Below are 14,825 nucleotides of genomic sequence, written 5' to 3'. Positions count from 1 at the left end.
ACAATTTATGGACATTTTGGAAAATGAAGGAAATGTTTTGATTATGTTTTATGTTGGACAAGGCCTGTTTTAACCTTTCTGGATTTGTTAACAAACAGTACTTTTGCTATTGGCTGGGGATTAACCCAATGAGCTGCACCAAAAGCCAAACACCAAAATGTATCTGATTTTGTAGTAAACATATCATCTTCTCTGAAGAGAACAATCAAGCTGTAAGAGCAACTGCTGATCAATACAGTATGACATTGGAAACGTTTTTGGTTGAGGAGCTACACAGGCTCAGACAAAATTAATGTCTGGTTCCAATGAGACGGAGCAAGACAAAGTAAGGCCATTTTGAGGAGCATGCTTCCTGGGAGTTTGGTGACATCCAGGGGCCGTCAAGATCTCCCAACTTTTTTCTTCGGGGATATCTAAAGGTGAAAGTTTACAAAACAAGACCACTCTCAATTTGAGAACTAAAGGACCAGATTAGAGAATAAATTTGGAAGAATTAATTTAAATACGTTATAGCAAGTAATGCATACATTTATGAGAAGACTGTAACAGCGCATTGACTGTGTCGAAGTCATTTGAAACGTCATTTTTAAAACTTAACATTCAAATACAGGTCTTGGTAGTCTCATTTCAGAAGGATATGGATCTGTTGGATTGTTAGTTTTTTTTTTTTTTTAAGAGCATTAGCAACTAAGGCCATATTGCTCCGAGAATGTGCGATGGTCATTCCCTGACCTTGCCGCATCCTCCGTATTTGGTGGTGATGGGCTCGAACCCCGGTCTAATCAAGAAGCATCTGCTACGCACTGCTGTTCCTTCCAACCTGGGTACGGAGGCACCATGGATTTGTTGGAACTGTTGCAGAGAAGAGCAATGAGATTAGTGAGGGGGAACAACCAGGTGCTCTTACCAGGAAAGGCTTCAGTTCTGCTGAGGCATCTGGAGACTAGGCACCTGCGAGGTGATTAGATTGAGGAGTTTAAAGCTTTGAATGGATTGTGCACGCTCAGTGCTGATGGCATTCTTCCTCTTGCTCATTTCTTAGAGGGCATAATTGAAATTGAGGAAGGATGGTTGCAAGGTAGTTGTGCAGAAGTTTTCCTTCGGCCAGTGGGCGGTTTATTGTTGGAACAAACTTCCGTTTGTTGTGGAAGTGGACAATTTTAATAACTTTAAGGAAAAACTAAACAAATTATTAGATGGGTTAGGCAGTGATGTGGGAGGGTGTTTTTTTTTTTTTTGTCTGATGCTTTATAAGCTTGCTTTCTTTCATCACATGCCACTGCTACTACTACTACTACTAATATTTAGCAGTCACATGACTAGAACCATATCTAACTCAAATATTGTGTTGTTGCACTCTTGTACTTGATCAGTCTGCTATATAGTGCTTAGTAAGTCTCAAGTGGCATCCTAGAAACTGTTTCTTTATCCATTAAACAGATAAACCAACTGTAGAATATGCACAATTACAGACACAGTATACTGATGCTTCATTGCACTTAACACAAGCACACCACCAGCAGTTCAAATAAAATTCAAGAATTACATGAACCTTCATGTTTATAAAAGTTGAACCTTTTACTGTGGGTACACTATTTAGCCTGAAAATCCCTAAAGAACCATTTGCACAGCCCATGAGCATTTCCTGTTTTATCCTCACCCTCAACATAAACACGCCACACCCACCGGAAAATACCCTATATCCAAAATCACAGTAATTGCCACAATCATTTCTGGACTGGTTTTCAATTAGTGTCAATTTTTCTGTCCTAGTCTGTCACTGTATACTAATGAAATATGCAGTTTAGGTGTTTGAATTATATTCTGTAGAGTGGAATGGACAATTGTACTTTCACAATGCATGTTAATATAAATAAACAAACTTATTAGTATTAGTAATGGCCATATGGTACAAGGAGGCCTAAGGCTTATGTTGCACAAGCCAAAAAAATTAATAAATAATAATAAAATTAAATAAAATAAGAATCCTGCTGACCTTTGAATTTTTCCAAACTGTCAGCCTCTACCATATGCATAGGTAATTTATTCCAGTAATTTATAACTTGCTGGCTAAAATAAAACTTCCTGCAATCCAATCTAGACATCTCTTCCCCATAACTTGAATTTATGGCTCCTACTTCTATAATCACTTATAACGTTGAAAATTTCATCCTCATTCATTTTTGTATTTCCTCTCGGAGCCTTAAACACCTCAATCAAGTTGCCTCTAAGGTGCCTAGTTTCCAAGGTGTGCACCCACATATTCAAAGTCTTTCCTCATAAGGACTTCCTTTTGCCAATCTCACCAGGCAACTTACCCATCTCTGGACCCTTTAAAGAAGCTCAATGTCTTTTATTAGGTGCAGTCTCCACACTTGAACACAGTATTTCAAGTGTGGTCTAACAATAGCCTTATATAATGGGATTGTGAGGGCATTGTCTCTGCTAGCAAAATTTAAATAAATCATTGATAGGACACCATGGGCCTTCCTTGCAACCTGTCTACAATGCTTGGAGAACTTCATGTCTGACTGTATCACAACTCCCATTTCTCTTTCTTCCACTACTGACTTTAGTTCAACTCTACCAAGTGTATAAGTTAATTTGGGGTTACTGTCCCCCAGGTGTAAGACCTTGCATTTTGCTGGACTAAAACCAAAGTTGCCACTTTTCTGACCATCCCTGAGCTCTATCTAGGTCTATTAATGATTATTCCTCAGATTAGGCTGATTCTTATATCAGCCTAATCTGAGGAATAATCATTTATCACAACCGTCTGCCTCCTGCCCTGAAGCCATCCTGCTATCCATCTAAGGATTTTCCCTGTGATTCCAACCTGTTCCAGCTTATAAAGTGACAGCTCATGTGGGACTGAGTCATATGCTTTGCTGAAATCCAAGTAAATATTTCCCTAAATTATTGTTGAATGTTGAAATTATTCCCTAAATCCAGCTCACAAGTGAGCTGGATTTAGGAAATTTTTTCACAGCGCCCCTAGGCCAAAAGAAATACCTAAAACAGTGATTTTTGACCTTTTAATATATACCTATATAATAATTTTATTCTTTCTATAGAGGTACTAAATAAAGATCAGTTACAGATCACCACAAATTAAAAAGATACGGCGCAGTGGATACTGTACACGTTTTTATAATGAAATAATTGTACAAATTTTAAAAAAATAATAACTTTAAGTAACTTAGACCCAAATTACATGGCACCACATTTGAAAACCACTGATCTAACCTCTCAGTCCTAATCTAATACTGTCTAATCACTATGCTCTCTCTGAACTTTAGAAATACATCCACTCACTATGAACATAGAAGACGTGGATTCATAGAGTAATTTTTATAATACATTAAAACACTCAAAACTTAGTAAGACTTTTCTGAACATTAGAATTGCAATATAATCATGGGATTATACAACTCAGGTCTATTTGTTGCTTGTTTGTTTGTTTGTTATTTGGTTTTTAGGAGCATTAGCAACTAAGGCCATATTGCTCCCGGATATGCAGTGGTCATTCCCTGACCTTTCCACATCCTCCGTATTTGGTGGTGATGGGCTCGAACCCAGGTCTAATCAAGAAGCGTGTGCTACGCACTGTTGCTCCTGGCTACCGAGGCGCCACTCAGGTCTGTAAAAGAGGCATTAGAGCAAAGGTAACTTTGCTCTAATAAATAAAACGTAACAATATTCTTATTGAAAGTGGATAATCATTCAGATTCAGTTATAATTTAAACTTATTGAAATACAATTTTATTTATCAGTAAAAGAAAACTAGTACATTTGTTTAAAATTTATTCATAAAATTATAAACAGTGACTAGTTAAATGTAGAATTATTTCTGTATATTTCAGTAAAACTTTCCATCTTTAATGTTAGAAATCATGCAACCTTTTTCCTAAAATATTTCCTATTCAAAATTAATACATCCATTATTTATATTGTTAACGGCACCGCCATAGCCAGGTGGGCAGGAGCAGCAGTGCGTAGCACACGCTTCTTGATTAGACCAGTGTTCGAGCCCGTGACCACTAAAAACGGAGGATGTGGAAAGGTCAGGGAATGACCACCGCATATCTCCAGAGCAATATGGCCTTAGTTGTTAATGCTCCTAAAAACTAAATAACAAACAAACATATATTGTTAACCTTATTAAAATCTGAAAAATCTGAATCAATTCTTCCCTTAAAAGCATTTATTGCAAATTGCAAAAATATATATTTGAGCTTTAATATTTTTAATTTTATATTTTGTTTTGATATTTTATTTAAATTGAATATTGTTATTGTTGATTAACTACAATCTTGCAAAAAAAAAATTCTCCTGTTCTTCATTTATCTTTTCTGTTCCTTTTTTTGGAATAACTTTCCTTCTTATGTATTTCCTGAAATACCATCTACAGAAAACCAGGCCCAATAACAACAGACATCTACAATACAACTGATACATGGCTCTATAAATAAATGCCAATCACATCTTGTGTTTTGGGTTACATCGTACACCATAAAACAAGAGAGAGGGCAGGTATGAACAAAAAGAATTAAGATAAATGATTTGATCAAATTTTATAATTTACTGATATCCAAGTACTTTGGTTAAAAGAATAAGAAAGAGAAAGAAAAAAATAAAGAAAAAATAAGACCTGTGCTATTGACATATGACTTTAAAATATATTTATATAAGTTATTAGTTCTCAGTTCCATGAAATTGTATTGCACAGTGAATTAAAACCGTAATTTTTTTTTTTTTTAATCTGTAGGCTGCAAGTGCTAATGCAGGAAAAGTCATCCAGAATGCTCCTATCGCAGTAGGGAGTGTAATGGACAGTGGGGAAGGAAACCGTACTATGAATGGCCCAGGTGGGGCCCAACCCTATCCACCTGAAGGAAGTCAAGATCACCCGCCGCAGGGACCTCCTAGAGTAAGTTACATCATTTGAACAACTGATAGATATAGCCTAATAAGATAATTGTTTCTGTTTGCATCTTAAACATTGTGTGTGTGTGTGTGTGTGTGTGTGTGTGTGTGTGTGTGTGTGTGTGTGTGTGTGTGTGTGTGTGTGTGTGTGTGTGTGGCACAGCTCTTGCCTACCTGTAGAAGGGTCAGAAACCAGGGCAGAAATATGGACATAAAAGGGTGGAATTGGACAGAAAAAAAACATCAAAATCAAGCACTACTTTAATTTGACTGTAGACCATTTCTTCAAGAAAGTCATCGGTAAAAATTAAAAACTGCTGTAATGTTTTTGGAAATCCATATAAACCATTAAAAACAACAGAAAATGTTAAAATCAAGAATTAGAAAAGGGTTAATGCTCTACTGTGAAAAGCCTGATCGATAGCAGTACTGATACAGCACTTTCTTGTATGGAGTAACTACGCTGACAACTATACGAACTGTAAAAAGCAACAGCTTAATACAGTTCATAGAACACAATGCATCAAAATTGGAGAACAAATTGGGATTATGTAATTGCTTCCACTGCACATAAATAAACTACAATAAAGCAAAAAAGCGATAACAGTAAACAGTTTTTTTCTATGTACGATAGTCTGATCAGCACTTCATAAGAGTGACAACATTTATATGAATAATAACATTATCCTATAAAAATGGATCTTCATAGAAAATACCTTCCTAGTTAACTGGGAAAGTATTTCCATACCCATGTCATGGCCTTATCAAGGCAACACTACTGGCCAGTTGCCCTCACTAGCTGTATACACAGAACCATGGAAAAAATAGTTAATGCTCAACCCGTCACACCTTAGACCTCATGATACAAATAGAAGCCCAGATTTGTAACACTTTCATCAGAAAAGAACATTTAGCTATGGTTTGTTTAAACATTTAAAAGGCAGTTGATACAGCATTTGTATCAAGTATTTATTTGATATTTATTTTGTTTAATACAGCTTCTCATTATGATATTGTGCGATATGCACACTCTGGAAGTAAGAGGCCATCTCCCAAAATTTACCCAGAACTTTCTAAAATATAGATCGTTCCAAATCTGAGTTTAGTCTTTTCTATCTTGCAACTTCATCCTTGCATGTCAGTTTAGGTGCCAGCCTCTTTATTATAAAACTGAACTCAGTAATGCAGAACATTCCACCTATGGGTTTTCATTACTCTACATACAGACGTAACATATCTTGCCATTCTCAGAATATGAGAATGATTGACCAAGTGTGATGTACTGTCAAGAGAATTGCAACCTGGACTGCAAATAAGTTTTTACTTATCTACTCAAAAAATGTTCACCGCTCATTTCTGTGGAAAGCATAATCTCCACTTTTAGATCCTGGTGTCTTCCTAAAAGTAGACAATCGTGTGTTACCTACTGTTTCCAGTGGCCAATTTCTTGGCCTAATCGTGGATAGAAAATTAACTTATCTTGACCACATTATATAACTTTGAACCAGTTGTTTAAAAAAGTTAAACATCCTTAGAGTATTATCTGCCATGTCATGGGTTGCTAATTACCACACCCTTCACCTATGTCATGTTATTGCACAATCATGGCTAGATTACAATCACCATTCTATAACTCTGCCAAGTCTAGTGCTCTAAAGTGTTGGGCCCCATGAATCGCAGAACCTTACACTTTTCTGAACAGGAGAAGTGTCCCTATGACATATCCCCTGTTCAGTCTCCATACAAAAGCTTATGATCCGCCACTTTCTCTTTGATATCAGACTTCTTTTTAATTATGCCATTAAGAGTCAAATGTGAAATTATCTATCTCAACTGGGAAAATCTTTACACTGTTCATCTATCGGTAAATAAGAGGACCGGTATGAAAGCAATGCCTCCTAATTTTCTGCTCCCAAATGTGGTGCCATAGATCATTTTGCATGTCACCGTATATATGTATACAGATATACATATCAAGCAAAGAGTGGCGACTGAATTTCTTACCAAGGAAGAAGTGATGCTTATCAAAATCCATACGCATCTCAGAAATGTTTATGGTGACAATACTGTACATGTGAATAGTTAGACGTTGGGTAAGACACTTTAAGGATGGGGAAAGTAACATTATTCACAAGCCCCGAAGCCAGCCAGTAACGTCAGTGACAACAGACAACTGAATTGATGCGCTGATCAAGGAGGACCGCTGCAGCACAACATGTGAATGCAGTAGGTTCAGGGAAACCTGCTGTGATAACCATTGAAAAGGAATTAGGCTACAACAAGGTTTGCACCCAGTGGGTCCCAAAAATGCTGACACATGAGCATAAAGAACTCTGGAAGCCTGGCTGTTCTTCCATCATCCATAATCACTACTCGATTGCCTCTAGAATGCAGCATTTTACTGCAGAACTATGTGCAATACAGATGGCTTTGGAATAAATTCAACCTGAACAGTTACCAAACAGCATCATTTTCACTGATTCTCTCAGTGCTATTCTTGCTTTAGAGTGAGCAAGAAAACATCACAACCAGTTGGTGATGTTATCTTATCCAGAGCTCCATCTGGAGCACTGGATATTATGTTTAACATGCATAGATTGGAGAATGAATGATTGAATGGACAGTATGAAAAATGTGCAGATAGGAAATGTTCTCAGTTCACTAAATATAAAAATCATGAATTATTACTATTTTTCTCGCTTCTGTTAATCACCAAAAAAAAAAAAAAAAATTCAAATCAGTGTAAGAAATACAAATCTAATGCTCCTGAAAAATAAACTTTGTACATTAACTACCTTGTGAATATTAATATTAAATTTACATTGTTATTTGTGGAATTTTAATGAATTTCTTTGCGGTAAACTGTTATGGTGCACAGTTTACCTAAAGCAGCAAAAGCTGCCTCTGAAGTGAATGTATGTATTTGTCTTGGGCTGCACCTGGAATGTTAGTTCATCTCCGCCTAGTTTCACTTTTAAATTAGAGGATTCTGCAGAAATGGCCAGAAGTGAACTGGCTGTTTGGCTACCCGGAGTCAGCAGGTTGGAAACGTGCCACCACCACTACGGGAAAGTAGACTAGGGGCAACCAACCAGTGGCAACGGAAGAGAGGGATGCCAAGAACCCAGCAAAGTACGAGCCAAAAAAATTAAAAAAAAAAGAAAAAAAAAAGGGAACTTTTACAACTATACAAAAATTAAATACTGTACACAAGATAACCTCAACAGATTGAGGTGAACACAGATGATACTTTGAGGTTTCAAAGTAAACAATGCAATAATCTTTTGCATATTAACATAAATAAAAAAATAAAAAAAAAATACAAGGTCAAAGAAAATAATTAAGGACAACAGTACCATTCAACCGACAAAACTTTACACAAGCATTTTAGCTCAGAAGCAGGCACAAACCTTATAAACAGTTGAGGTTAAATCCAGTAAGTCCTGCAGTCATTAGTAGCAAAGTCACAGTCAATCACCAATAACAAAGTCAGTCAGTTAACAGCCATCTGAGCAAAGGAGCACAGGAATTTTCATCGCCTAATTGAGTTGTAGTTGTAGGACACTTCTAATTTCAAAAAAAAAAAAAAAACACAACACACATTTCCAGAATTGTAGATCTTGTTGAGAAAATGGACGTCATTGCAGTGAAGGTGAAGAGTCTTGAGCTGAATTCGAAACATTCGCATGTGCAGTCATTGCAGAAAGGATTGCAATCCTTTTATTGAAGGTTGCCTTAGCAAAATCCTGAGGGGTGTGGTAACTCGTGGCATTTGATACAATATTAGTTTCCAATCCTGATGAAAAGTTGGGAATTGCATTCTTCAGAATTACTCAAAATTCATTGTATGAGGGACAAGAGTACAACATGTGCTGCCAATCTTCCACACCGCCACAATGACAGAGTTCCATAGGAGACAAGCGAAATTTAAACAGTTTCTTATTTAATGATCCATGTCCTGATATCAAGTAGTAGGTAAACAAGTCAAGACTAAACTAGATTGTAGATTTTTTATCTATAAGACAGTAAACTTCAGGAAAAAAAACCTACGTGTTACACTGCCCAGTGTTGTGCCATCCCACTACTCTGCTACAAATTGATCAACTCTTGCCAAATTCTTTGTCGTTCAGCTTTAACATCGACTTGAGTGTTAATAGAAATTCCAAGGGTCTGGGTAAGAATCTGACATTTCACGTGATAACATAAGCCTCTGAAAATTACGTAGAGATCGAGTGGTAAAGTCCCTAAAACCTGCAAAACAGGTGTTGAAACTGTTCGACAAATCTTCAAAACACAAAGTAACATTGTATGCTGGATTGACATCAATTTTGATTGAAATTGTACAGTCCGCACCTTATGGAACCAAGTGCCAGCAGCATAGGTAACCATAGGGAGAAACAGAGTTATAGTAGATTCTTAAACATCTTCTAGAAAGACCCCACTTAGTTCTAGAAACTCTGACAAGAGTGGCGGTGAAATTTCTGATCTTAATTCGCAGATTGGATAAATGAGGGAGAAAATTTAACTTGCTGTCAGTAGTTATTCCCAAAAGTTTAATTTCCATTATTAGAGGTATTTGTTTATTATTTATTTTAACTGTTGGTGGTCGACGAATGTCCAATTTAGAGCCAAGGATCATAATTTTTGTCTTGGTAGAACTAATTTTTAACTTATTTTCAACTGTCCATTGTTGAAGATCAGATAGAACTTTCTCAGCGGATATTTCAATAGAAGATCTTGAATTGCCACCAACAAGGACTGTCAAATCATCCGCATATGCCATGATCTTCACGTTGTCAAAGGTTCGGGTAATCCAACCTTGCAGAACAAAGTTCCAGAAAATTGGTCCCAAAATGGAGCCTTGAGGATACCCTGGAAAGACCTGACGCAAAATTTGTCTGTACTTAGATCTGGCGGTGATAAATCTGTTAGAGAAATAGCTCTTAATTAGAAGATAAAGTTGCTGGGAACATTCGGCATGACATAAACGTTCGAGGTCACTTTCCCACCAAAGGGAATCAAAAGCACCCTCGAAGTCAATAAAGATAGCAAGAGTATACTTGAAACTGGAGTGTTCAACAGAAGAAATGAAGTCTACAAGGGCGTCCTCGCAGGACCTTCCAGGAGTGAATCCGTATTGATTAGGCGCAATTAGTCCCCGTTTCAATAACAAGTTGCATTTAAACGTTCTAATAGCTTACCAAGGTTGGCCAATAAGGCTATAGGCCGATAAGACCTCGGTTCCTGGGGGGGGGGGGGCTTGTCTGGTTTCCTAATCAGCTCGATAAGGGCAGTCTTCCACAGATCCTGGAAAGTCCCAGCATCTAAACCTTTATTGAAAAGTTGTAGAAGCATACTGGGCTTAATCTTGGCAAGCCGTACAATAAAGATACTCTCCAGCATGTCCATCCCTGGGCATTTCTTAATTTTCACTTGTTTGACCGCTGTGTCCAACTTGATGGCACTAAAAGGCTCAGTCGTAATTGAAGAAACATACAGAGAATTGGCAGAATGAATATTAGTGTGAAAATCAGAGTCAGAGCACACATTGTCCTGTAGAAAATGGTTATCTAGAATAATGTTTACAGAATCCGTCCAGTTAGTGGTCTCCAGACCATTGTATACGCTCGATCCGTACACTTCTTGTGTAAATAATTTATTTCTTACAATTTTATAAAGTAGCCCACACGGATCTGCATTACCAGATTTGTACACAAATTCTGTCCAAGTTTCCTTCTTCCTGGTAGCAACTGCCTTCGCATAGCGTTTCTTGAGATCAACGTAACAATTATAAAAGATCAGCCTGAGACAAATGACGATTTCGATGATAGGTGCGGCAAGTGTGGTGGACCTGTTTCCGAAGCAAAGATAATTCTGACGACCACCAGGAACAAGTTCTGGAATTGACACATTTTTTCCTTGATGATTTATATGATGCATTAATCAAAATTTTTTGAATCTGTGTCACAGCTTCAGACATGGTGTCAAAATGAGAGTCAGTTTGGAGAAATCAGCATTTACAGAGTATTCAAATATGTCCCAATTAATATTATTAATTGAGAAGTGAACATACTCAGGCACACAGATACTCAGATCTGAGGAACGAGAAGGTATGGAGACCGAGAAAGAAATTGCCCGATGGTCACTAGTTGTCCAGTTAGGCTGTACAGTCCAATCATTGATAGCTAAATTACAGAAGGAATTTGAAAAAGTGATATCAATGTTTGATTCTCCGGAGAAGCTGGAGAATGTAGCGAACTGTTGAGGTCTGTTAAAAATCTTCATGTTATTATTATTAATAAATTCTTCCAGTAACTGTCCTCGACCATCAAAGCGTTTACATCCGCTGAAATAAGGACATTATGAGGACCCAGAAAATTCAGTGTGGATTCTAAATAATTTATAATGAGTCTTCAGATGGAGGGCAGTATATTGAGATGATATAAAATGTCATGGTAGAATATGTGACAAAGACCATTAATGACAGTTACATCAATTTTGTCGTTTAATACAAGTCTTCGGTTGCTGGTGAGCAGGTTGGATTATTCGGGTGGAAAGAGAATAACCTGTGATCTTTGAACAATGTCACATTCGCCCTTTAGCAAAATATGGCTCTTGAATAGAGCCATATATTCAAGCCTCTGGAGTGAAACCTGAGCACGTACAACAGCTCCAACACGCTGTGCTGTAAGTTAGTCTGGAAACTCAGTTTGTGATTATCGAGATTTCCGTATTGGCTTGTTTTCTTAAACATAGCTGGGAAATAGTAGTGTAGCGATGATGGATTTCCGGACTTGGAAAGGTGGCCTGTAATAAGATTGGCCATCGTTAAATATACTATTCATTTGGGTTCTGGTTGGAATAGACGTCTGTGATGACCTGGACAGTTTGCACTGAGGTTAATATCATTTCATCATGGCGCTATTGTTTGTCATATTGAGTAATTTGTTTATTTCTCTTTCGGCTACCAGCTCGCGTTTCTGCGTGGTGTAGTCGGTGATCGAAATGGAAAATTTTACAAAATGGAATGCTGGTTAATAAAAATGTTTCATGGTCAAGTATGTACATAACATTATTTTAAATGGTAAAACGTGAGCTTAGAGTAGAACACGTCCTTGAGTTGACCGTGAGCTTGAGTTCAAGCTCACGTGACTGCTTAAGCATATTTTGGATATTTAAATATTGTAGATTTTAGAATGTAATAACATAATCGGTCGTCCTGATTTCATATTTAGAAAAGTGGGACACCTCGTTATAATGCGATCGTATTATATCAAAGTGTCCCACTTTGATCGCCAAGCGACGTAGTTAGCATGATGGCATCATTCAAAGTAATGGGTATAAATGCAATTGTTTGCCCATTTACTGAAAATGTGAACGTCTATCTGTTCGCTACTTTATTTAAATAAACCGGAACACGAATCAGAATGAATTTCCCACGAAAGCAACACGTTGCTGTCAAAGTAGCTTTGATTTGTTTATTCCATCAGGTATCATTGTCTGTCGACGAAGGAGAACTAACAAAGCAAACTCAAGGTTAAATTGCGAGAAAGGGGTGGAGAAAACCGCCTACATAAACTTCTGCCGTTTGAAGCGCGATTCAAGATAGCTGAAATCGTGTTTTCTCCAGTAGAAACTGCCGCAAGATTTGCCCTCAAGTGTTGTCTCATACAGTTAGGAAAGTCGCATTGACTATTTCAAGGGGAGACAGGCTGTAAGGAAGGAGTGGTCCCGAGTAGTTTTCTCACAGTCCCTTATTCCCCCCGCAGACATGTCCCCCAAGTCGTGCACAAGACCGCCTAGGAACATCTGCTGTGTTGTGCGAGAGTACTCTTGCCCATATTTGATCAAGTGGGAACTTGCACAGATGTCTTGTGTTTATTGATAGCGATTACAGCAGGAAGTTCGATTATTCGAGGTAACCAGTCAATAATGGAAAGAATAGAGGTGACGAACCTAGGCATTAATTAATCAAGAAACTGCCAGAAGGAAGCGTCAATATCACTGTTAAATCTGTCGTCGGTTGTTTCTTGTGGGAAGTGGGTGACCCATGCCAAAATAAAGACATTTCACAAATTACCAAATGGATGAATAGAGCGTTAAAACTTCGCAAGATGCGCACGTTTCGGTATGTGCAGTGCACTTACGTTATCATAGTGTTTCTTCAGAGTCATAAAATGCGTGCAATATACAAATCCTAAATTACAGAAAACCACTTCACTTTATATTATACTAGTCGTTTCATTATCATTAAATGTTGTTGACTACAGGTCGACTGTTACTATCTCCTTTTCAGAAGAACTACTTGCATTGCATACATAAACTGCTCCTAAATAATAGGACGCGTTTTTTTTTTTTTTTTTTTTTTGTTTTTGGTATTCCGAAGTAATCTTTCTCTTGTAAAAAGGACCTACAAGCTTGAAATTTAAAGTGTTCAATTATTATTATTATTATTATTTTTAACTCTACTGACCATGTTATTTGCATTAAACAAGAGCAGAGGCGATATATAAGGGTAGGGTTACCAGATCTAGAATTCAAAAACTAGGACAGAATAGGAAAAAACTATGACATTTTTAATTTAAAAACGAGGACATTTTAAAAATTATATTTATTACTAAAAAAATTGCAATACATATTTATCGTTACTGCTAATCATTTTCAGTAAGTTTTGATTACAAAGTAAGTTATAAAATGTTTTACAATCCATTTTCAAATTATAAGTAACCAACAAAATACTATTCACAGTATTTGTTTCCATTTTATTTCTAATGTTGTTCCACTGATTGCTAATTAATGAAAATACACGCTGTATGTTCCTTGTGTGGACAAAAATAGAAAATGAGAAATTTTTAAAAACCGGAAACATTCCTCGGAATTCTTGCATGGATTAAAATATTCAGCCACTTTCTGTAGGCTAATAAGTTTTCTCAATTATCATAATCTTTCTCAGAAAGAAATTCTTTAAAATTCATAAATTTGTCAAATAATCTACTATCGTCGATTTTCAATTAAACAAATGATGATAATATAGTCCACTTGTGTAAATTTGGGATAATAAAAAGGTTAAATTTTTAGATAATACAGTCCACTTAACGCAACTATTGCATTGTTTTTATTTATTCTGTTTATTGATCGAAGGTCAGTACAACAGAATAAATAAAAACAAAGCGCTAGTTGTATTAAGTGAACTCTTTTACTGCACAGGATATTTAATGAACATTCATTTTATGATGAGATGATTTTTTAAATTACACAAATCTAGGACGCAAGTGTAAAATCCGTGAGGACGCCCAAAAAAACGAGGACGTCTGGTAACCATATATAAAGGTATAGTGAACATGTAACACAGACAACTTTGCGGAGATAAGGGATGCATCCAAAATTCGGAAACTGAGTGAACCAGGAAATTAACCTTCCTTCCCTTTTCGCACTGTTACCAACAATAGTAATTCAAGGATATGGAACATATCCTCTCTTGTTTATAGTCCTTGTTTGGAAATCGGAATAGTGATACTGGAACATGTACTGCCTCATTCACTTCGATTTTTAAAAATGGGAAGAGTGAATGAACAATTGGTCTCTCTCATCCCTCCCACTTTTTTTTTTTTTTGATATTTTGGACCTGTACCAATTCACTTTGGTAAAAGTCCGAATTTCGGGGATGTTGGTTAATCTAGAATTTACAAATGCTGGGCTTTTACAGCAACAGGTACATTAGAAAAGCCAATTCCAGGAGGGATCCGTAATTTTGTGGTGAGTGTGAGGCAGGTCCTGCCACCTAATTTCCTGAGATTTCGGTGGCTAGGACCTAAAAATAAAAAAAATATATAAAAATGGGGGGGGGGGGAGAAGTTTAGAAAAAGCCAAAAGGTTAATGTGGTTCAGGTTTAAATTTA

General features: G+C 36.8%; 1 protein-coding gene across 2 annotated transcripts in view; it reads left to right on the top strand.

The window, feature by feature from the left end:
• The window catches only part of LOC150081728 (uncharacterized), a 215,945-nt gene that overhangs the window by 176,536 nt on the left and 24,584 nt on the right, over positions 1 to 14,825 (top strand). For both annotated transcript variants that reach the window (XM_090378832.1, XM_090378831.1), the window contains exon 3: positions 4,769 to 4,930. In XM_090378832.1, coding sequence (XP_090234958.1) covers positions 4,769 to 4,930 — 162 coding nt within the window. The remainder of the gene's footprint in view (positions 1 to 4,768; positions 4,931 to 14,825) is intronic.

Source organism: Mastigoproctus giganteus, chromosome 8 (assembly GCF_048544385.1).
Source record: "Mastigoproctus giganteus isolate SK-2022 chromosome 8, ASM4854438v1, whole genome shotgun sequence".
In the NCBI taxonomy this organism is placed as follows: domain Eukaryota; kingdom Metazoa; phylum Arthropoda; class Arachnida; order Uropygi; family Thelyphonidae; genus Mastigoproctus; species Mastigoproctus giganteus.
Note: the sequence above shows the minus strand (reverse complement) of the source record. Positions and strands in the feature narration are given on the sequence as shown.